At 35.3% G+C, this 24,414-nt stretch overlaps 1 protein-coding gene and 1 long non-coding RNA gene across 8 annotated transcripts in view; one reads left to right on the top strand and one right to left on the bottom strand.

Annotated features, from left to right (window-relative positions):
- LOC144245033 (uncharacterized) lies at positions 1 to 22,694 on the top strand. Of its 2 annotated transcripts, none has more exons than XR_013339137.1 (3): positions 1 to 63; positions 5,876 to 6,024; positions 22,642 to 22,694. It is a non-coding gene; the product is annotated as an uncharacterized LOC144245033 (long non-coding RNA). The 2 variants fall into 2 exon arrangements; XR_013339138.1 differs by lacking the exon at positions 22,642 to 22,694 and adding an exon at positions 15,870 to 16,023.
- Positions 1 to 24,414, bottom strand: part of TANC2 (tetratricopeptide repeat, ankyrin repeat and coiled-coil containing 2) — a 370,672-nt gene that overhangs the window by 128,919 nt on the left and 217,339 nt on the right. For all 6 annotated transcript variants that reach the window (XM_077780437.1, XM_077780436.1, XM_077780438.1 and 3 more), the window contains 2 exons: positions 15,889 to 16,037; positions 9,745 to 9,931 (listed from right to left, as the gene is read on the bottom strand). In XM_077780437.1, the coding sequence (XP_077636563.1) occupies positions 9,745 to 9,931; positions 15,889 to 16,037 (336 nt within the window). The remainder of the gene's footprint in view (positions 1 to 9,744; positions 9,932 to 15,888; positions 16,038 to 24,414) is intronic.

Below are 24,414 nucleotides of genomic sequence, written 5' to 3'. Positions count from 1 at the left end.
ATACAGTGATTCAGCTGTCTCTGTAATTCTTTGCAAGAAGCTCAGAGTTCACTAGCTGCTAAGGTCAGTATGCCGAAAGCTAGAGAATGGAAACTCTTGTTTCCCAGAGGGCTTGTCTACATGTAAAATGCCTGTTATTTAATCCCTTACCTTGGTGTGTGTGTGTGTGTGTGTGTGTGTGTCTGTGTGTGTGTGTCGTATGTGTGTCCAGAAGATGTTCTTATTATTAAGTCCCAGATTTGGCTAAGATATACCTGTATCTGTGTGGTCCCAGCCTGCTATGTACCCCTTTTCTCCAGATAAACCATGAGCACGTGGTTTACAGGTGTGAGAAAGTAGCAATGGGGTTCATTATTTTCAGTATTTCAAATAATTTATAAATAATATGCTTACTGGTCACTAGTTACACCATCAAACTTCTGTAACCACAGCTAGAATTCTATCAAGGATGACAACAGTAGTTATTCTCATTTAAGCAGAAGCTTTTGCAGAGATACATGTTTGATAAATTAAAAATGAGAAACTACTAAATAATGAATAGAGGGATGCTGAACATTTTTTTCAAATGTTTTGTTGAGATCTATCAACAAAAATTATGGAAGTCCTCATTGATGGTGGAAAGATTTGAGAAACTTTGAGTTAACTTGTAGCACTATGGACCCTACTTTATTATTTAAATGCTAAATTTTATAACAAGGGAGGGGTTTTACGGTCAAGGTATTTAAAAGCAAAGATAAACAAAGCATCTAGTTTTCCCAGCCTGGGAAGAAAACCTGATGGTTGTTCTGCATGACTACTGTACTATTTGCATAACCTATTACACAGTTCACCTAATTTTCAACTATGAAGCCCCAGGTATTTCTTGCCTTTTTTCACTAGATAGAAATGTATCTAGTCCCTGGCACACAGTATATGCTCAATAAATATTTGTCGAAAGGACGAATAAACGGTCTAGAATGCATAATAGTCTAGAATTATTGGGACACAGAAAGTAAAAATAGATAACTTACACAAAATACTGGAAGTAAAATTCTCTGGGTAATTGTTTCCATTTAGGAATTCTGTGCATTTTTGCTTCATTGATGCTTTTCATGAACTTGGTGACTTCTGGTTAATTCCATTCACCTACCTATCCAATAAATTTTTTCGGAACAACTATTATGTATAGAACATGGGAACAAGATAGGTCTTAAATCCTTAATCCTAGAACAAGGACAGTTCTAGGCAAAAGAGGACATACACAAAAAAGTAGAGTCAAAAATTAAATCTATTTTGGGGCGCCTGGGTGGCTTAGTCGGTTAAGCGTCCGACTTTCGCTTAGGTCATGATCTCGCGGTTGGTGGGTTCGAGCCCCGCGTCAGGCTCTGTGCTGACTGTCAGCTCAGAGCCTGGAGCCTGCTTCAGATTCTGTGTCTCCCTCCCTCTCTCTGCCACTTCCTGCTCACACTGCCTCTCTCTCTCTCCTAGAAATAAATAAAAATATTAAAGAAAAATTAAATCTATTTTTAATAACATCAGGCTAATGTCTGCCTATTATTCAACTTTTGGATGCATCCTATTTTACTCAGCCATTCCTCTATGGTGAGACTTTTTATGATTTAAGGTCATCAAGGTGACTGAAGCATCAGAGAATGCAGGAATATTTTTGTGCACATGGCTACTAAAAGTTTAAACTGGCTTAGATGAATTAAGCACTCCTATGTGCAAAGTTTTTATGAATGGAGCTAGAATGGAAGACATGGCTCCTCAATGAAAACTATGCATATTTGTTTCCCTAACCTATCATTTATTTCTAATAATGAGCAAGTGAATAAAGGACAGGGAGAAAGTATTGAGTCTCAAGTAACTAAAGAGATTTTTCCAAGACCTTTGCCATTTTCCCTCTTTAAGAAAAAATCACTACCTCAATATGAAAAACTGCGTATGTGACATGTCTGTTTATATTGTCACATAGGCCAGAAAGAGATAGTGTGAGGAGGAAGGAATCAAAGGCTTATAAACAGGCTTATTGTGAATCAAATTAATGCTATATATTTGTACCAGTTTTACTGAGGTATAATTTACATACCATAAAGTATACCCACTGTAAATGTACAGTTTAATGATTTTTAGTAAATTTACAGATAAGTGCAATCACCACTACAATTCAGTTTTAGAATGTTGCTATAACCCCTAGAAGGTCCTTTGTGCCTGTCTGCAGTTAATTTCTGTTGTTCTCCCAATACTAGGCAACTCCTGAATGTACTGTCTATAAATTTGCCTTTTCTGGGATTTCATATAAACAGAATCATACAATATGTGATCTTTATGTGTGAGGTCAATTCATTCTGTAGCATTTATTAATAATTTCTTCTTCTTTATTGCTGAAATAGTATTCCACTGTATGGACATTCCAGATTTTGTATATCCATCTATCAACTGATAGATATTTGGATTGTTTCCAGTTTTTGGCTATTATGAATGCTTCATTCTTTGGACATGTTTTCATTTCTCTTGGCTCCATTCCTAAGAGTGGAATTGCTAGATTGTATGGTAGTTTATATTTACTTCATAAACATAAATATGTAAGGGTAATACATGAAGGTTCTCGTTTTTCCACATCTTTGTCAACACTTGGTCCTTTTTTTGTAACAACCATTCTGGAAGGTATGAAGTTGTGTCCCACTGTGGTTTTAATTTGCCCTTCTCTAATGACTGATGATATTGAGTATTTTTTTCTGTGATTATTAGGCATTCACATATCTTGTTTGGGGAAATGTCTATCCAATGTCTTTTGCATGTTTTAAAATGGAATGGTTTGCAAACAAAAAGCAGAATCAGACCTATAAATACAGAGAACAAACTGATGGTTGCCAGAGGGAAGGGGAGTAGTGAATGGGCAAAATGGGAAAAGGGGAGATGGAGATACAGGATTCCAGTTATGGACTGAATAAGTCATGGGTATGAAAGGCAGAGCATAGGGCATATAGTCAATCACATTGTAATAGCGTTGTATGGTGACAGATGGTAGCTACATTGTGGTGAGAATAATATAAGGGATACAAATGTTGAATCACTATATTATTCACCTGAAATTAAAGTAACATTATGTGTCAGCTATACTAAATAATTCATATATAGATAATTATATACATATAAAATAAAAAAGTTTTTGTCTTCTATAATACTTTTAAACTAGCAGGACTAATTTTTATCTTGATTCACTACTTTTGTTGACAGAGACTAAATTTTTAATGCCATATAATAGTTTTAGGTCATCTGTACTGAGACAGAATTTTTTTTTAGACCTGTGTACTGTTCTATAATAATCAGGACCATGCTTTTTATTTTTTTTAAATTTATTTCTGAGAGAGAGAGACAGCGTGAGCAGGGGAGGGTCAGAGACAGAGGGAGACACAGAATCTGAAGCAGGCTCCAGGCTGAGCTAGCTGTCAGCAGAGCCTGACGAGGGGCCCGAACTCATGAACCATGAGATCATGACCTGAGCTGAAGTTGGATACTCAACCAAATGAGCCACCCAGGTGCCCCAGGACCATGGGTTTTGAAGTCATACAGACCTGAACTTCAATCTCAACTTTGCCTCTTACTATCTATGTGACCTGAGACCAATTATTTTTGAATCTCGGTTTTCCAATTCTAAGAAAGATTATTACACTATTATATAAGACAGAGTTATTTTACAACTAGACTGGGCCAGTCCTATGCTTATCTTTGGGGTTGCCTGGAAGTCTAGTACTGATTCTTAGCCAAGATAAGGTCAACTGGGATAACTAATGATTTGTAATTTGCTGTTTAAAGTTCTAAGCTTCTTCTGCAGCACTCAGAACTAGTTGCTTGTTGACAACTTACACCTGGAGGACTTAGTTAGACAATCTGACTTGGCTAGATGACCAGAGCAGCATAACAATCTTCACTGTAAACTTTTGGGGAGTTCTCCTGAGACCAAGATTCCGTGTACAAATCTTGGTTCTTTATACTCTGGAGACAGAGCATGTTCTATTTAAGAAAGAACTTGGAGAGCTGCACTTGCAAATGTCTAGGGGCCTCTGGGCTTGTTTGCATTCTCTTTCACCTGCTATTTTGTATCTTTATTATAAGCTTTTGTAAGCACTCTTTGTGAAGTTTTCTGCACCCTTTCAGTTATATGATCTGGTGAAATGTTTATTTTCATATGAGATCATTATAAAGATTAAATAATGGTGCTTGGTTTATTGTACTCAATAAATGCTGGTTATTATTATATTAGTTAGGTCAATATGCAAGAGACATGCTTTGCTAGGTCTCCTTGATCAATTGAATAAGCAGGGTCCAGCCTTCTTTAACAAACATGCCACATTATAGCTACTAAAATTTACTTAGTGTTAGAGAGGTGGGAAGGATGATGGAGTCACTAGGACAATAAATGGAAAAACTCAGTAGTAAAAATAAACCCACACATTTCTGAAAACAGGTTGGAGAAAACATGAAAAAATAACTCAAATTATCTAATGTTCAGTCTATGACCCAGGTGGGTAAATTTATTATTATTATTTTTTTAGTATAGTTGACATGCAATATTACATTAGTTTCAGGTGTACGGCATAGTGATTCAACATCTTTATAGGTGATGCTATGCTCACAAGTGTAGCTACCGTCTGTCACCATATAATGCTAGTACAATATCACTGACTATATTCTCTATGCTGTGCCTTTCATACCTGGAACTTACTCATTCTGTACCTGGAAGCCTGTATCTCCCACTCCTCTTTTACTGAGTTTGCCCAACCCATTAACCCCTTCCCCCTCTGGGAAGAATGACTTTTAAAATGTGATAGTTTGAATCAAATAAAGAATATACAACATCCTCCTGGATTGTATATTATTAAAGGAACAAGCGACTTTTATTAGGAGCTTCTGATTTTGCTTTTTAGTTACTAATGTGAAACATTAGGAAAACATAATCATAAACAATGGGCACAGTCATAGACACTCTATCTTTGTAGGTGTTAAGTGATTTAAGGCTATAGGACAAAAGACCAGATTTGGCAATAAAATCAGGACTTAAAAAAATTCTGAGATTTGATTAAAAGAAATTGGAGAATTATACCATTCTGGAAAGAACTATGACCTCCTCCAGATAAACAAAAGGAGAAACAAAACGGATCCATGCTTAAATTCATTTTGCTATATAACCATACCAAAAAGGACCATTATTAAAGCTTAACAAGAAAAAGGAATAGGAGAGAAAAATGATATCTATCTCACATAGGTTATAATTATCCAAATTTTTGCTTTAAGATGTGTGTGTGCACGTGTGTGCGTGTAGGTAGGTACCTGATGGGAGATTATACGTCATTAGTGGCATCATCAACCGGGCACATATATAAGACAATGATACTACCAGAGTCATATCAATGAAACAAAAAAAGAGAGTCATAAATAAAATTACCATACAAATACGCAACAATTGTGTTGGTGGTATTTCACCACATGTTTAAAAAGGGTTGTGAATTTGTGGAGGGAAGCTATGATTGGAACAGAGAATGCTTTCTGTGGTAGATATTAACCTAGTCTGTGGTGAATCCAAACTACATAGAATCAAATAAGTCACGGTTACTTAAAACCTTTTAGAACCCTAGAGAAGAACTTTTTACATTTAGAATACTTAAAAAATCAGGAGGTCTGCATTTCTGGTATTCCAATTCTTGTAACTAGGATTCTACATATTTTGGCATGCTGTACAAGTGACACAGTCAGGCACATGAGTGGCTAAAATTCTGATAGCTTTAAGTGGAAAATGTAGTGAATCAAAAAGAATCACACTGAACTGACCTATAAAGGAACTTAAAATGGATAAATTAATACATTTAATAACTTTTGTGCTTTTTGCTGATAGGGCAGGATTTAAATACAGAACACAAACAAACAACAGACCATCTTGGAAGTTTTTGTTTGAAATAATATAAGCAGTACGTAATTTGGAAAAGTGGATGCTTGGATAATCAGAGGGGGAAATACTTAAACAAAGCATATTTAACAGTTAAGGTAGGTAAGTCTTGAGATTTCCAAGGTAGTAACAGTATCTTTGACTATTATTGTTTATGCCATAATCAAGTTTCTTCCAACTCAAACTGCCTTTAAAAACACCTAAAGGGAAACAAATCATTTCTCAAGATAAACTGTTTATATAATTTGATAACTATTCTACAGTTGAAGTAAGTTTATGACCAGATATTATTCTCATTCTTCTCTCATACTTTTACAAGCAAATGTGTTTCAGTATTTATACACATTAAAGAATGGAAGTTCATCATCATTCTTTAAGTTAGATCTATTATCCACAAAAGCACTTACAGTACAAGGAATGCAATTTCGAAAATTTAGCAGAAAGAAAAAATAGAGGAACACTTCCTGCTGTAAGTCAAAGCAGGATCCCATTTAAAAATTTCAGAACATATGAACAGTATTCTGAACATTCATTGACATGTTAGGTTTCCCCCGTTGAAAGGTAACTACTTGTGAACAGATTTGGTCTGATCTGTTAGCACCATCCCTTATGCTTGGCTGAACACAATTCTAAAGGTATTTTTTATGTATGGCAATACAGATGATATGCAGTGATAGACACTCTAATACTATCAACAGAAGAACCCAAGAAGAAGCTTGCCTAATGATTATAAAATTTATTTTGCTAAAATTAATCATAAAGACAATTAAAGAGAACAAAATTGGTCAACAGAGAATTCTAATCCCTGTTATTTATTCAAAACCTAATAAATTTATACCTAATCTTATACCCAATGGTCACTCTAAGCAATGCCAAAAAAATAATGCAAACTGCCAGGTTGTCCTTTGTCCTCTTTCCTTCTACCCTTCAGCTCTCCTTTCATTTGTAAACATTTACTTGAGTACCTACTATGCTACCACATGCCAGTTATTGGATGTTCTACAGATACAGATGAGTAAGGCAAAGTTTCTGCTAACAAGAAACTAACAGTTTAATCAAAAAGTAATTCTAATACCACACATTAAATGTCATGATATGTATACGCTCAGGTATTACTGGGAATATGGAGTACTAATATGGATCGGATAATAGTTGGAGTGGAGAATTGAAGAGAAGTGGTGGTAGTGGTAGTGACAGAATACTTAGCCAAATCTTAAAAAGTCCATAGGACTCATTCAAATGTAAGAGAGAGGAGACTACAGGCAGAATGGTCATGGAAAAACTGGAATCGTCAAGTAACAATAAAGTCTAATGTTGTCAGAACAATATACACAAGGCTAGAGAAGCCTGAAGAAATTTGCCATGGTCAGATTTGGAGGGTCTAGGCTTTATTTTATAAGTAAATGGCAGTGAACGGAGTGATATGATCAAATTTGATTTTTAGACAGTTCACCTCAGAGGTAACAGAACCAAAGGAGTAACTAGTTTTTGGTTAATTCACTTTGGTGGTTGTGTGAAAAACAAACTTGGAAAGGACAAGACGAAAAGCAGAGACAACAGTCAGATTTGTATTACTCTAAGTCTAAGATAATGGGGACTACCAAGGCATAATAGGAAACACGAAACTAAAATTCAGGGATAAGAAATTTAGCTTGGGTTCCTGGGTAGTGAATATTGTGGGCAACTTTATACCAATAAATGTGAAAAAGAAAGAAACACAGCTAAGGAAAACTGATTCAAGAAGAAAGAGAAAACTTAGAAAGTCCTATAGCATTAAATACAGTGGAGTAGCAATTAAAACAATCTGCATGAACATCAGGTCCAGATTATTTTTTTAGGTTTTTATTTATTTATTTTGAGAGAGAGAAAGAGAGAGAGAGAGACTGACCCCAAGCAGGCTCCATACCATCAGCGTGGAGCCTGAAGCAGGGCTCCAACTCACTAACTGCCAGATCATGACCTGAGTCAAAACCAAGAGTTGGTCACTTAACTAACTGAACCACCCAGGTACTCCGGTCCAGATTATTTTAATGGCAGGTCCTGCTAAATATACAAGGAGAAGATAATTCCAATGTTTCACAAACTATTTCAGAGGTTAGAAAAGAGGCTACTCTTCTGCATTTCTCTATTTTATTTTGTTAAAATATTTAGTTACTTAATGACTATATCTTCATAAAGACTTCTCATATAAATAAATCACAAATTAGAAATTATTATGGTAAGTCATGAGGATATATAAAAACTGTAGGACATGAATCCTGACTTTAAGAAGCTTTGTAATAAATTCTGAAATCAAGAAATGGGAGTCCTCCAACTTTGTTCTCCATTTTCAAGACTGCTTTGGCTACTCAGGGTCCTCTGAGATTCCGCATGAATTTTAGGATGGGTGTTTCTATTTCTGCAAAAAACTTTGTTGGAATTATGATGGTATCTTCAATGAATCTGTAGAAATCTTGAGATAGATTATCACTTTAACAATATTAAATCTTCTAGTCTATGAACACATTATATTTTCATTTGCTTAAATCTATTATAATTTCTTTTCACTATTTTCTGTTTAGTGTACTGTTTAGTATATAAATCTTTTACCTTGTTGATTAAGCTTATTCCCAAGTTTGTTTTTTTTTTAATCTTGATGTTTATTTACTTTTGAGAGAGAGAGAGAGAGAGAGAGAGAGAGGAAGTGGGGAAGGGGCAGAGAGAGAAGGAGACACAGAAACTGAAAGCAGGCTCCAGGCTCTGAGCTGTCAGCACAGAGCCCGACGTGGGGCTCAAACTCACAAACCATGAGATCATGGCCTGAGCTGAAGCCGGACACTCAACCGACTGAGCCACCCAGGCACCCCAAACTTATTCCCGTCTTTAAATTCTTTTTGATGCTACTGTAATGGAACTATTTTCCTAATTTTCTTTTTTAATTGTTCATAGTTAGCGTGTAGGAGAAATGCAACTGGTTCTTGTATGTTGATTTTGTATCTTGCAACTTTGCTGGAAAAATATTTTTTTATCTACTCAGTACTTATTTTAAAGGAATAAATTCACATGTTAATATGCATTTAAATAGTAGAGATATATTTAGTTGCCAGGCATTAATATCTGCTATACTATCTAAATAAATAGTGTGATTTGATAATCTTTAGAAGGAAGCCAAATGAAGAAATACTTTATTCCTTCACTGATCCCATTATGCCTGGCTTTTTTAACTGTTGTCATTTGTTGACCAGACTCTCGACTTTTCCCTTCCCTGAACCTTTTATCTTCTCTGACTCTGGCAACATTACACTGCCCCAATTCTTCTATTTGTCTGACTACTCCAATCCACTGGCTCATTCTCCCACCTCTAATTTTCTGCTCAATTTGAACATGCTCTAAGATTCTGTGCTCACTCCTGTTTTCTTCTCTGTACATTTTCTTTCTTCAGACCCTCCTTTCCCAAAACTTCACTAACTTCCATTTGACTGACTCCCCTTAATAAGTACACAATAAGCAATATGTATATGAAGAACTGAGAACCTCCATGACACTCTTGCTAGTTCGGTGAGGAATGAACATTTTCTGAACCACTTTTGTTGGCAGATAGGTGAATCTATAGGAAGAAGTAGACAAACCTTGTATGTATACATATAGATATACGTATATATCATGTACACACATATATATATACACACACATTATATATACATCTGTATATATAAATATACACACACATTATATATACATCTCAACTCAAAAGCAGACATTTTTGAAAACCTTAAGCTTGTGTAATTATTTTAAAAGAAAAAAACCCCACAAAATGATTAATACAAAAACCAACTCACCAATAATGCCGCTATCTCTGCTTTCGAGGGTAGAGGTTGGACTAGTAACAGCCCCATAACTGCAATCCTTGGCAGTTGCATTTGTACTGACTGGCGGGAGGGTGGAGCAGGGGCTACTGGCTGGTGGAGAGGCAGTGCTACTAGTCAAGGTGGAACAGGGACTTATCCGCTGGGTGATTGCTGAGGTCTGAAAAATTGGAATGAAAAATAAAAAAGATAAACTGATTGGCTGTTAAAGTGAAATACATCTTATGGCAAAACATATGCTTTGATGAGAAAAAGAAGAAAGTCTACATACATAGCTTTTACATCTACTAGGTACTTGTTTTTTGCCCTCCAGAATAAGAGATTCTGCGTTGTACAATTAAGGTGAAACAGGGTAAATTTAACACAAGCAGAGACTGTGGCCAGTTTTTCTGCCTAAGAAATTTCTAGTGACAAGTATTTTTTATCACTGCCATGAATTGATAAAGGAATTTAATTAAGCACAAGTGGTCCTTGCTATTTGCTATCAATAAGACTATTCTGAAGGCTTAGAACTTAGTCTTGTTAATACTTTTCTTTGGGTTGAATGGAGAGAAAATGCCTTATTCTGAAAGTCTATCTAAAAAATCAATCAAACAATGTTCATTTAAAACAAAACTAAATAATTTCTCTGTAGAAATTGACTGCAGACTGAGATTGCTTTGTATCTTGAATAATTCTTATCTCTTTTGAAAGTTTTTGACAGGAAGGTGTGAATAATCACCAGGAAGACTGGTGGTAATATATCCTGGCTTACCTAAATTAATGACATGCACTTTTCTTTAGTCCTTTCTACCCAAATAAATTCCCAAAATAATGAAAAAAAATCTATTTTTTCAAACACTAAGATATTTTATCCTTTTAAAAATGGTAAGTGATCAACGACAAAATTACCTGAGGGAACACTAATGACAAATTTGACATCTTTAAATGTTAAATTTAAAAGAAGCCTTTCAACTTCTTTACCTATACAGTCACTATTCATATCCTCTCCACTAAAATTGAAGATTTACACTTAACAACTTGACTGGAAAATGTGCTGCTCACTAGATGTGAGAAGATTAAGGCTCTTTTTAGTCTTCCTCAAATGAGCTTTAGATACAGTCCCTTTTATTTAATCACTTGTGTTGAATCCAGGTTTTGATTTTAATCTAAATGCTATAACCAGCAACTTAAGGCACAAGTGACATTCACAGAACCTTGCAACCACCAAATCATTTCAATCATATTAATAATATTAGGAACTGATTTGTTTAGTAATACAATAAGCCCTCAGATCTATGATGTCATTTCTCTTCTATTCTATAATTTTTCTCCAGAGGAGGGAAGGGTTTAAATTTCCTTGTAATCTCCTCTGTTTTTATAAAATGATGTTGGCCTACAAGAGCAATGATTTTTAACCAGGCATGCAGAAGAGTCACTTGTGGAATATAAAAAGACCAGTTCCCCAACAAAACTGACAGACACAGAGTCCCACACCCCAGACCTACTGAATTAGAATCCTCCCTAGGTAGAATCTGACATGGCAAATTTTAACCTCCTCAACCCTCGGTTTAAAAAATATGTGGGTAGATGAAATGAACTATACTAGGTTGGTTTTTTTTTTTACATTCAACACATCTATAGTCATTCCATATTGAAAAAGTTTCATCTTGGTATGAATCTATTACTTCCATAGCAACTCACTTCCATTTTTAGGGAAGATTCTCAGTCTGTTCTTTGAGAGAGGAAACTGTATTAAACACATAATATAGCCAACGTGGAGGTTAAGCCCAAATGACATCTATTATTTTTCTATAAGTTGCTTTCTACAAAATAAAGCTTATATCACAGAATGTATGTTTTAAAAGCTTTAACTGTAAAAAGTGAAGCTTAAAGATCAAGCCATTTAGAAAGTGGTAATTTGCTCATGGTTTATGAATTAAAAAGCAGACTTTATATTTACTTAAGGAGGCTAGTAAACGAGATAGAAGAAATCTCTTCTAAGCACAGAAAGACAGTATTAACCATTCTCCATGCTGTAGGCTAAACCACTCAACTTATAAAATATTTCAATGGTTTTTCCATTGGGTTCTCTGGAAGGATCCCAAACTCCCAGTCAGGTCTCTTAAAGGTTCTACAAATACACAAGGTAAGAACCTGATGATGAAATTCCTAAAGTATATCCTCTACCACAGAAACTACTGAGTGAAGAAAATAGAGGGGCCAACTGAATATCACTTTCAATACTTTGTCTTTTGCAGAAAAATGATACAGGCTGACTTGCCTGTGCTGGATTCTGTCCTTTCTAGTATCATTCTGAGGATGTTGTTACTCTCAGGCCTTCCTAAACAAAGCAATCTATCTTTGTCAGCATGCTCTTTAACTGAGAAGAGAGTCATCAAATGAACATGACCTCCTCTAATTCTTAATCATCTTCCTAAAACTAGAAATTCCAATTTAGCCACTTCCTTCTGTGGTTCCAAGATAGTTTCATGGTATATTATATTCCAAGAAGGCTGTCATTTAGCTTCATTATTATTTTACATTTGTTCAATTCTTTACAGCTTAATATTTTGAAAAATATTACTTCATTTACTCCTTATCAACCAAGTGTAAGGTAAAATGGTAATTATTTCCCCCACTGAGAAATGTGAACAGGAAACTGCCCTGAAGTATGAAAGCTAAAAAATAATTTTCCCCAAATCATAGCACCTGCATATATTTTTATATAGTAATTATACTGCATATGTTTTATACCTTTTATTTATATGTCATTTTACAGCTTACAAAGTAATTTCATATTAATGATTTACCTTGATCCTCACAACAATCCTGTCAGGTGTTCTTATTTCATATTACATGGTATGGGGCAGGTAAAAGCAGACCACCTGAATTTGAATACTATTCCATCACTTTCTGGCAGTGTGCTTCCATTTTTTAATCTGAAAACTGGAATATAAATGGACCCTACCACATGGGTTGTAAAAAAGCTTAAACAAAATAGTGTAAATAAAGCAATTAGTACAATGATTAGCATGTAGTAAGCATTTAATAAATGTCAGCTGCTATTACCTACAAAAAACCTAAAGCTCAGAGATGTCAAGGGACGTGTCTGAATTTACCAAATCATAGGTGTTAGAATTAGAACCAGGGCACAAATTTTCTACTTCCTGGGTCAGCGACTTCTCTTTTTTCTTGCTTTGTTTTTTTAAATTGAAGTGTAGTTGACACACAATGCTACATCAGCTTCAGGTATATAACAGTGATTCCGACAGTTTAGGTTATGCTATGCTCACCATGAATGACTTTTGTATTAGAAACAACAGGATCCTTGGCAAATACTCAAGTTCCTTGGTCATGATTAGAACAGTCATATTTTAACTGGAAATGGGTATCAAGAAAAAGTAAAATGGATGTTTTACTTATACCAATATTAACAAGGCCCTCAACAAATATCATTCCCACTTTTTCATTCATGGGGCATAGCATAGTAACACAGTTACAATGCAAACTGATTTAAAAAAAAAAACAACAACAAAAAAACATTGGCACACCTGAGTGACTCAGTTGGTTGAGCTTCTGACTCTTGATTTTGGCTCAGGTCATGATCTCTGGTTCCTAGGACTGAGCCCCATGGTTTCTCTCTCTCTGCTCCCTCCTCCTCACCCCCACCCCCCACTGTGCATACACGTGAACTCTTTCTCTCTTAAAATAAACATTAAAAAAACTCCATCAACCCATCATGAAGCTTACATTCTTGTATATGATACAGACACCGCCCACTAAACATGTAGTGTCATAAATTAAGGTTAAGATCTATAAAAAAAATAAAGTAGCAGGATAAGGGGTTACAGTGATGAGCAGGTGCTAGTAGAAAAAGTAGCTAAGGAAGACCTCCCTGAAGAAGTAACATCTGAGCAGAGCATGGAATAAAGGGAGCGAGTTCTGGGGGAAGCACATTCCACAATTATTAAGGAATGTTCTGTGTCAGAGTAACGACAGGAAGGCTAGTTCTGCTGCAGAGCTGCAGGTGAAAGGGAGGGAGGTAGGCAGTGGTGGAGAGGTAGAAAGGGGTCAGATCAGGCAGTGCCTTTCTGGCCATGCTGAAGATTTCAGATTTAATTCTAAATGTGATGGGAAGACAGTGCAAGATTGAGAGCCCAGAAGTGAAAGGATCAGATTCACATTTTACAAGCCTCACTCTGGCTACAGTGTGAACAGACTACAGACTACAGCAAGAGTGGAAGCAGAGACTTATTAGGAGGCTCAGTAAATGAGCGCCAACTAATGCTAGATCCTACTCTACATGCAGAGGATGCAGGAATAAACAAAACAGGCAAAAGTTTCAGGCCTTCTAGCTGACATTCTAATAGCCATCATAGTAGCCTGGGCAAGAGAGGACAGTGACTTGGGACTCAGGTGCAGCAGTGGAAGAAATGAGAAGGGATCAGATTCAGCAAATATTCTGCAGACAAAGCCTATGTGATTTGCTGAAAGATTCAATGTGGAGTCGAACAGAGAAAAATCAACAGTGGCTCCAATGCTTTGTCCTAAGCATGGAGGTGATACAACCTATTCAGAAAATGCTGCGGAAGGAGCGGCTCTGCGAGGAAGTGCAAGAGTCAGTTTTTGACAGGTTAAATTTGAGATGTATGTTGGACACCCACATAGAAAAGGTGATATAGTACAGGCGGCTGGAAATACACTGGCGTTAAGGGAAAAGGCAGGGCTGGAGGCAATTCAGGAGTTAAGACAGTATTTAAAAAAAAAAAGAATGGAGGAGTTTCACTATGATTGGACTCTCCAGGAATCCGAATTTTAGAAAAACTGCTCAGGTGATTATAATGTGCCATTAGCAAAACCAACCATAGGGAATGAGGACAAAAAGAAAGAAGTCTGAGGAGAGAGCCCTGGACATCTGAATATGATCCACATGATCTATAAATATATCCAAATAATCCTTGAAGATTGTATTATTTTATGGCAAAACTGACATATGACATAGAATCTTCACAAATATTTAAGAATATACAAGATGAAATTAATTTATCAGCTTCAAGAATAAACTGATTCACTATAGGACATACATTAAAACGATTGTTTTTAAATGTTTATTTATTTTTGAGAGACAGAGAGACAGAGTATGAGCAGGGGAGGGTCAGAGAAAGTGGGAGACACAGAATCTGAAGCAGGCTTCAGGCTCTGAGCTGTCAGCACAGAGCCCGATGCGGGGCTCTAACTCACAAACCGTGAGATCGTGACCTGAGCTGGAGTCGGACACCTAACTGACTGAGCCACCCAGGTACCCCTACAGGGTATATATTTTAAAGATTGAGACCCCACAAATAAATCCAAGTCTAATATTTCCTTTGCTACCTTTAAACTAAAAAATGGCCAAAATAAAAAATTGCTGATATTTTTTAACTTTCTGACATGAATAGTTAGGTCATTAATTTTTTAGATTTTCTCTTTTCTAATATATGTATTTAAAACTAAAATTTCTTTCTGAGCACATCTTTAATTACAATTTTTATATACTACAAATATATAAGTTTTGTTATATTTTGTTATTATTTCAGTTTAAAATATTTTCTAACTTCTTGTGATTTCTTCTTTGGTATATTAGAAGTATATTAATAGCCAAACATTTGAGGGATATTCTAAATTATCTTTTAGCTATAATTTTCAAGGTTATCATTCTGTAATTGACTAATTCTACTATGATCACAGTAATTAGAATCTTCTCAAATTTGCTGAGACCTGCTCAGCATATTGTCAATTTGGTATATAAGCCACATGTACCTGAAAACAATGTAGGCTCTATAATTTCTGGATGTCATACTCTACCTATGTCAATTCTGTTTCTTGGCTTATGCACTGATTTATTTCCTCATTCAGTCCACAAATTAATCAAAACCAAGTGGCTTTTTAAACCTACGAATATAACTAAAAGATGTTTCATAAAGTAAAGAAATATAGTGGTTATGGAAAGTCAAGCTATGTCATCAGGCCTCAAAAGTCATTCAAAAAACTGGGATTCTTCTCAGAACATACACATATACATACACCCTGCAACATTTTTCCTGGTAGAACAGGCTGATTTATCCCATGTTTCGCAGGTGGGAGCAAGCAGTTTACCTGATTTTCATCCTGCACTTCCATGCTGTATTGGTCACCTGGCTGAACTTCTGAGACTTTCTCTCCAAGGAGGAAACCCAGACGAGTCATGAGTGTGTTTGCTGCCTCATCTACAGATGGAGGGGGACCAAGTTCTTGTTCAGCATCACCTGTAAGAGGCAGACATTGAAACACATGAATCTTTCAAAATAAAATGACCTCATCCTGCAACTAATCTTACATTCAATTTGGTCATTCCTTAGGTTTTCATTCTAAATCCAAAATCACAAGGTCCCTGCCTAGAAGCTGATATTCCCACTTTTGCATTATAACTGATATACAGTTTACTCAGATTATCCTCAAAGTAGCTACTTAAAACACCTAAGTTTGAGAGAATGTCTGTAATCTACTGAATAGAGGATGCTTCCTATTTCTTTGACAGTTAGCCTTCCAATTCAGTACTCATGTTGGATCTAGCTTCTGCACAATTGCTACCTTCACTCAGGTTCTTTTCTCTTAGAGTTTGTATAAATACTCTCTTTTCAAAAGATTCTGAAATCAGCTCAAATTGACAAAAAAGTTTCAAGAATAGTACAAAGTACATTTTTTCCTTACCCATGTGTAAGTACGGACATGATGTCCCATCGTCCCTAGTTAGTATGTGTCTCCTATAAACAAAGGCATTCTCTTACATAGCTCCAGCTCCAGCGCAGACCTCAGGAAACTAACATTTGGCATTGCTACAATCTCAGTCACAGACCCCGTTTAAGTTTTGTCCCAGTACTATCCTTTCTAGCGAAAGGATCCATTTCAGGAACATACGGTGCATTTCATTCTTGGTTCTCTTTTATCTCTTTTAATCTGGAACAGTTTTCAGTCTTTTCTTAACTTTTGTGACCTTGACACTTCTGAAGATTATAGGCCAGTTGTTTTACACAATGTCCCTCAATTCAAATTTATCTCATGTTACCTTGTGGTTTGACTCAGGTTATACATTTCTGGCAGAAATATCACAAAAGTGATGCTGTGTTAACTTTGATCACTAGGTTATGGTAGCATTCATCAGATTTCCCCACTCTAAAATTATACTTTTTCTCTTTGTAATTAGTAAGTATTGTGTGTGTCGGTGGGGGGGGGGATACTTTGAGTATATGTAAATACATCCCACTTTGCAACAAATTTTTATGTTAAAAATATTTTGTGATAAAATATCTATTCCAAGATTTGCTATTTTTACATGTACAATTCATGGCATTAGGTTCATTCACAATGTTGTGCAGCCATTACCACTGTCCATATCCAGTACTTTTTCATCACCCCCCAAAGAACTCTGTACCCATTAAATAAAAATTCCCCATTCCTCCCTCTTACTAGCTCCAGCTACCCTCTACGAATTCTAGGCAAATATAAGTGGAATCACACACTATTCACCCTTTTATGTCTTGCTTATCTTACTTTGCATATTTTCAAGGGTCATCCATGTTGTAGCATGCATCAGAAATTCACTCCTTTTTATGAATAAATAATATTCCATTGTATGGATATACCACAGTTTATCTATCTGATGGTGGACACTCAGAGGTTGTTTCTATCTCTTAGATATTATGAATAGGGATAGTACAGACCCTGTTTGTAAAAGTATCAGTCTAAATTTCTCAACAAACTTTTGCTCACTATTTTTTAGCATTCATTAATCCATTATACTTTCTTTTTTAATAGTTTATTATCAAGTTGGTTTCCATATAACATCCAGTGTCATCCCCACAAGTGCCCTCCTCCATGCCCATCACCCCCTTCTCCTCCCCCCTACTCCCATTTGCCCTCAGTTTGTTCTCGGCATCCAAGAGTCCCCTGTAACCCATTACTCTTTCTTTCTTTTTTTTTTTTTTAAATGTTGTATTTATTTCTAGGAGAGAGAGAGACAGCATGAGCAGGGGAGGGTCAGAGAGAGAGGGAGTCACAGACTGAAACAGGCTCCAGGCTCTGAGCTGGCAGTCAGCACAGAGCCCGACACGGGGCTCGAACCCACGAACCGCGAGATCATGACCTGAGCGAAAGTCGGATGCTTAACCGACTAAGCCACCCAGGCGCCCCTCCATTACTCTTTCTACTGTAGTTTCTTTTCCTCACCAATTCATGTGGACTCAACATTTCCTATCTATTTAATGAGTTATAATCTGCTACTACCATTATTTATTTTGTCACTTCAATTGTCCCCGATTTGACCAGAGTAATAAGCCCTTTCAATTTGGCTCTTGGAACCTTCTGAAAGACCTGTGTCATTTTCAGAGCACTTCTTTTCTTTCTGGCACAAGATGTTTCAGGCTCATTTCCCCCCTGCCCTATCCCTGGAGTCAGGCACTGTTACAAGAAGCCCTGGTTCTTTTTAGTGGAGAAAGGTATGCTCATTGCTATTAGGACACCACTGTCCTCCAGGTCCACTTGGGTAGAATTAGGCAATATAATCATACACATGTATACAGACATGTACGTATACACACACTTTCCCACATCCTTATATTTATTCTCACTTGCAAATCTGTATACAAACACATCCCCCAAAAGTTCACGGTGACACTCTAATTCCAGTTCAATATGATAAGGTTAATTTTAGGGTTTTTTTTCCTTGCGATTTTTTCCCAAAGTTGTAAATTTGTTCTCCAATAGTGAGAAATCTGGCTTTCACTATCCTTACTTAATCTGCTCCCCTTTTAAATACAAATGTCACTGCTGCTCACTGCCGCCCTGCACTTGGATGCTCTATTCACCATGGTTGGGGTCCTACCCCAGGCCACATGGGCCTGAATTGCACTTCCCCCAGAATCAAGGTCATTTTTTAAAAACTGATACATAATTCACATACCATAAACTGTATCCTCTTAAAGTGTGTAATTCAGTGGCTTTTACTGTTTTCATAAGGTTATGAAACCGTCATCACTCTCTAATACCAGAATATTTTAATTACTCCAAAAAGAAAAACCCTATTAAATTAGTTCACTTTTGCCCTGAAATTTAGACCCCCCCCCCCCACCAAATTCCTGATGGCTGGCATTGATTTTAATCCTCTGTTTCTAGACTGCTACATTCTTTCCATACAATTTGCTTTTTAGTTTCTTTCTACTTAGGCTATTTTTCAGTGGTTACCAACTACAAGAATTATTCTTTTTCAAACCTTTTCAATGAGGGATGATGAACAAAGTCAGTATGAGGTTTTCTCTTAGATTCATCATCAAGATACACTTATTTCCAAATAGAGAATTTATAGAAATCACATGAAAAGGAGCCAGGGAACTCAAGATGATCTATTCTAAATGTGATACAGAAATAAGTTATTTAAGCTGTTTATGCTAACTTGATTCAGTGTCAACTTTTTTTTTTTTTGACATTCAGATGCATTAAGTTTAACTTTATAACAATCCACAGTAGCACAGATCCTATAGGACATTACAAAAATCTTTTTTTTTTTTTTTTTGAGACACGTCCTTTCAGCATAGGAAGCATGAGCTATAATGTCATATGGTTTGATGCCAAAATATAATAAATAGCTTCTTGATTTTTTGGGATATTCAATTTTACTCATTTAATAATAATCTTGCTCCACATGGCACAAAGTGAGATTTACATTATTATTATTACTATTCACTTCTTATTTAACGTAACTTCTCTACTAAAGTTAGAAGCTGGGGGCAGAGGAGTGGAGCGCATTTCTGTATACGATTACTGAACTCAAGTGTTCCATCTGTGAAAAATCTATGTAGAACTTTCATTGAATTTATGTCAGAGTAGAAAAACAGATTCTATTGTCTCTTCCCTACTTCCTCTCCAAGAGTCAACAAAAATAGATTTCTCTGCCACAGAACAGATGTAATAGAATCGGTAAGGTTATTTTTATTTACAAATATTTAAGTTTACTTCGTTCCTGCCACTCTCCCCCCAAGAATGAAGGTTTCTTATTCCTTGATAAAATAAAAAGGTAACTGCTATATTGAAACTGATGAATTACTCTTTTCTCCTTCTATAGATTAAACTAGCTAAGCTTTTCCAAATTCTTCTTAGCATAGATTCCTGACCTCTAGATATTCTGGGGCTCCATTTCATTTTCTTCTAGGGAGTTATTCTGATATCAAATATTTTCTATGTACACGTTAACATTAGGTATTATGAGGATTTATATAACATGAAGGTATAGTCACTGACTTTAAAAAGTTTATAATCTATACAAAAAATAAGACATGTTAGATTATATGATCAATTTAGTTGACATATAGTGTATATTATGTACAAGTCACCAATTTAAAAACTTTATAATTATCTTAGTCTTTATAACAATTTTATGAAACAGGTATTATTACTCTCATTACACAGATGAGAAATCTAAGGCACAGAGAAATTAAGACACCTGCTCATGTCCACAAAGCAATAAATGGTAGAGCCAGGTTAAGAACCCAGACTCCCTGAATCTAGAATTGATGCTTCCAATGTTATATTGCTCCCTCCCTGGAAACCATGAGATCATGACCTGAGCTGAAGTCGGACACTTAACTGACTGAGCCACCCAGTCCCAAAACTATTTAAATTTACAGCTATTGTTTCACTTTGCCCATTTGGGAGGAGTGCATTTATGCATTGGGTTTTGTTCCCAGAACACTGAATAAAGAACACAGCACCATAAGAACTAAAAGATTCTACAACTTACATGGAAATGGAAAGGTCCAGGAAGAGTAAAGAAAACTTGAAGAAGAATGACTTCTATTACTTAATATCAAGATTTAATATAGTGCTAAAGCACTTATGACAGAGTATGACTGATACAAACACAGATAAAAACATCAATGGAACAAAGAATCCAGAAGCATATCTACACATACATAATTCACCTTATTTAGGACAAGGGTGTTGCTGTCATAGTTTAGTAACAGAATGGTACTTTCAGTAAATAATGATGGATCAATATGAATAAAAATAAAACCTGCCCCTACCTCATACCATATATAAAAATCAATTCCAGCTGGATTATGGACTCAAATATGAAAGGTAAAACAATGAGTTTTCTAGAAGATAACCTAATAGAACATCTTCATTACTTAGGACTTGGCAAAGATTTCTTAAATAGGACACAAAAGGCACTAACCACAAAAGAAGATTGTTTTTTTGTGTGGTTTATGAATAAGAAGAATTTCTTTTCAACAAAGACACCATTAAGATGGTAAAAAGGCAAGCCATAGAGTAGGAACAGGTACATCCAACAAAGGGCTTCTTTCTAGGCTTCTTTCTAGAATATATAAAGAACCCATACAAATCACTAGGAAAAAAAAGACAATCCAACTAAAAGGTAACAAAAAATTTATATAGGAATTTACAAAAGATGATGTCCAAATGACCAATAAGCATATGAAAAGCTGTCCAACATTATTGGGAGATGAACATCAAAATCACAATGAGATACCACTGCATATGTGCAGTGCAAATAGCACACAAAACAAACAAAGAAACTAATAAACACCCTCCCAATATGGGGTAAAAGAATACTTAAATACTGCTGTGCTGGTGGGAATGTAAACTGGTAGTATTAAGTTTGAGGTAGTATTAAGTTAAAAAGTTAAGTTGAACATCCTGAAGCTCTAGCAGGTCCACTATATGCCAGGTATATACCAAAAGGAAAATTACATACACAGGTGCATCAAAATATATGTAACAAATATTAATAGGAGAATTGTTCATAATAGCCCAAACTGAAAATGTCCATCAAGAGTAGACAGAAAATGAAATATGAGAGCAACAGAAGAGAATTTCACAAATATACTACTGAACAAAAGAAGAGAGACTCAAAAGAATACATACTAAATTATTTCATTTGTACAAAGTGTGAAAATGGGGAAAGGAAATAACTGAGAATGGTATTCATAATAGTGGTTATACTTCTAGAGAGTGGATAATGATGGGAGGGAAGCATGAGGAAAACTTCTGAAGTGCAGGTAATGTTCTATTCTCTTGACTTAGGTCGTGGTTATATGGTTGTGTTCACTTCATACAATTTCAATGAGACTACATAATTATTATGATTTGTGTACCTTTTTGTATTTCTATTTCAATTTTTAAAAAATACAGAAAAAGTTTTAAGGACACTAGGTTTGAGAATGAAGACAGTATGCATAATATCTGTTTTTTTCCTCCAAGAAAGAAGTCTAGAATTATGAAACAAGAATGCTATATGTATTTCAAAATTTAGTATAAAATTAAAAATTACTTGGCCACTCCTCTTGTATCAGTTAACAACTTAAAGCAGAGCAAAGACATACAACTTGAGAGGAGCCAATGCATATAAGAAATATTTTATAAATTAAAGGACATACTGGGGAACACAGAGAAAGAAACAAACTTGTCTTGGCAGGGTGAAAGCAGGTAAAGGAGGGATGATGATGAGGAGAAGGTTATACTCAAAATTCTTATACAGATGAGGTTGGTTCTTTAACAGTAGAGTTAGGGAAAAAGCAGACGGAACTGTTTTCAGATTCAAATTCTGTATGATGACTTACTGATTCAACACAAATATGGAGCTCTAAGTTCAAAATGGATTAAATGCAGCATATCTAATGTTGTTTTAGAAGACCATTTTAGATTTATTTATGGAATAATAATATTGATAGTAGTACTAGTAGTAGTATAGTAGTAACAACAATAGTTAACGTTTACTGGGATGTTAGTGTCCAGTACTTTTCTAAATGTTTTGCATGTATTAAATCATTTAACCTTCACAACATTTCCTATTTACAGATAGTAAAAGTGAGGTACACAAAGACTGAGTTCTTGCTTGCCCATGGTTACAGAGTTCGGTAAGTGACAGTTAATACTGAGGTTCAGGCTGTATGGCTTCTGAGCCTATGTTCTCAACTACTTTATTATTTTATCAGGAAATATGTGATTGCTGAAAACAAACTGTTTATATTGTTATTGTATTTATTTTTATCTTTAATAGCATTCTGCATTATCTGATGACAGACAATAAGTATAGGAAAGCATTCAGTAACTCATTAAGCATTCATTAAATATTTACTTTTTGTGTGTCTGGTACTGTATCAGGTGTTACATGTACATTTATGAACAAGGGGCACAGCCCTTATTACTAAGGAGGTTATAGTCTCAAGAAGGAAAACAGGCGATCAATTAATTAAATCGTAGTAAATTATATGAGAAATATAATGCAGGCAAGAAAGAGAATGCTGTAAACAAACAAGTGCTGAACATTTTGGTCCTTATTTTTCTTGATGATACCAACTCTCCTTTCAGAGATGGTTTACACTTTAGATTTGCAAAATAGTGTCTTCTATTTAAAGTAGCCAAACCGCAGAGGGATTAGACAATGACTAAAATTGTCAAGAAATGAATGTCTAACAGCTAATGTATCCAAACCCTTAATCTGCATCCCTAACATGGCACGCTACACAGGGTCTCAGTCTATAGACTTTAAATTCTCAGCATTCTCTTGGCATTTTCACATCAAGCTGTTTACATTTTCCTTTATGATCCATTAATTATAAACTGCTTGTTCTCATCTATTTCAAAAACTCAGAAATTTGTATGTACCACATTTAATCAAGTAAAAAACCCCATTCTTTCTAACAGAGTTATAAAACCTATGATTAGCTTGGCCCAAATGCCAAAGCAAACCTGGTTATATTTTCATTTTAGTTCTTAAATGATTACCTAAAATTTTCTTTTCTGATGAATATTAGAAAATGGGTGGCTGTTAAAAGCAGAGCTGTTATTTGTCACAGTAAGTGTTGAAGCCGGCACACTGGCTTTACCACATCCTCCCAAAACTGAGCTCCAGTTTTATTATATAGCTCTAGTTGTTCAAGCTTCTGAACCTCTCTGTAGTAAATTAGAAAGTGAAAAGATGTATTTTTGGTAAAGAGAAATCCGTATTGTTCATATATACGTTTATAACATATTAAATTGTTTCATTTTGTCTTCCTCTGGCTTTTTGAGTTCATTTCATTCATTCAACACACACTAAATGAACATCTACTATGCACTAGTTATTTACCACAATAAGCATTATGGATACAGTGGTAAGTATAAGGCAGAAAATGCATTAAATAGTTCACATGGGTGTTTTTGATAATTTTAGTGTTTTTACTTGACTGGATATTTGAAAAGAAATGTTTGAGGAATACCTGTTATTCAAAAGCTCTCATTGGAAAAATGCCACTATGACCCATCTATAGTTTAACTCTCTCTTTTCTCCAGGGCAAACAGCAGATTATCTGTGCCATTATAAAAAATGTTACTTGGTTAGAGACCAGATAAGGCATTTGTTGTATTAAAGAACTCATTGTATACAATTTTAACTAAGAAAATCAGCATCATTGTTTTGTTAAGATACCAGAAAATAGCATCCATATTTTATGGCCTTGACTGTAATGGAAGTTTTACTCATACATAAATGAATTCTAACCAATGTTCTTTAAATTTAAGACTTATAAATAGAAAAATTGTATAAAACAAAGAATATCTTTAGATTTTAAGAGTAGCCTTCTGTTCTAC

The sequence above is a fragment of the Crocuta crocuta genome, unplaced genomic scaffold (assembly GCF_008692635.1).
Source record: "Crocuta crocuta isolate KB4526 unplaced genomic scaffold, BGI_CrCroc_1.0 scaffold288, whole genome shotgun sequence".
Taxonomy (NCBI): Eukaryota; Metazoa; Chordata; class Mammalia; order Carnivora; family Hyaenidae; genus Crocuta; species Crocuta crocuta.
Note: the sequence above shows the minus strand (reverse complement) of the source record. Positions and strands in the feature narration are given on the sequence as shown.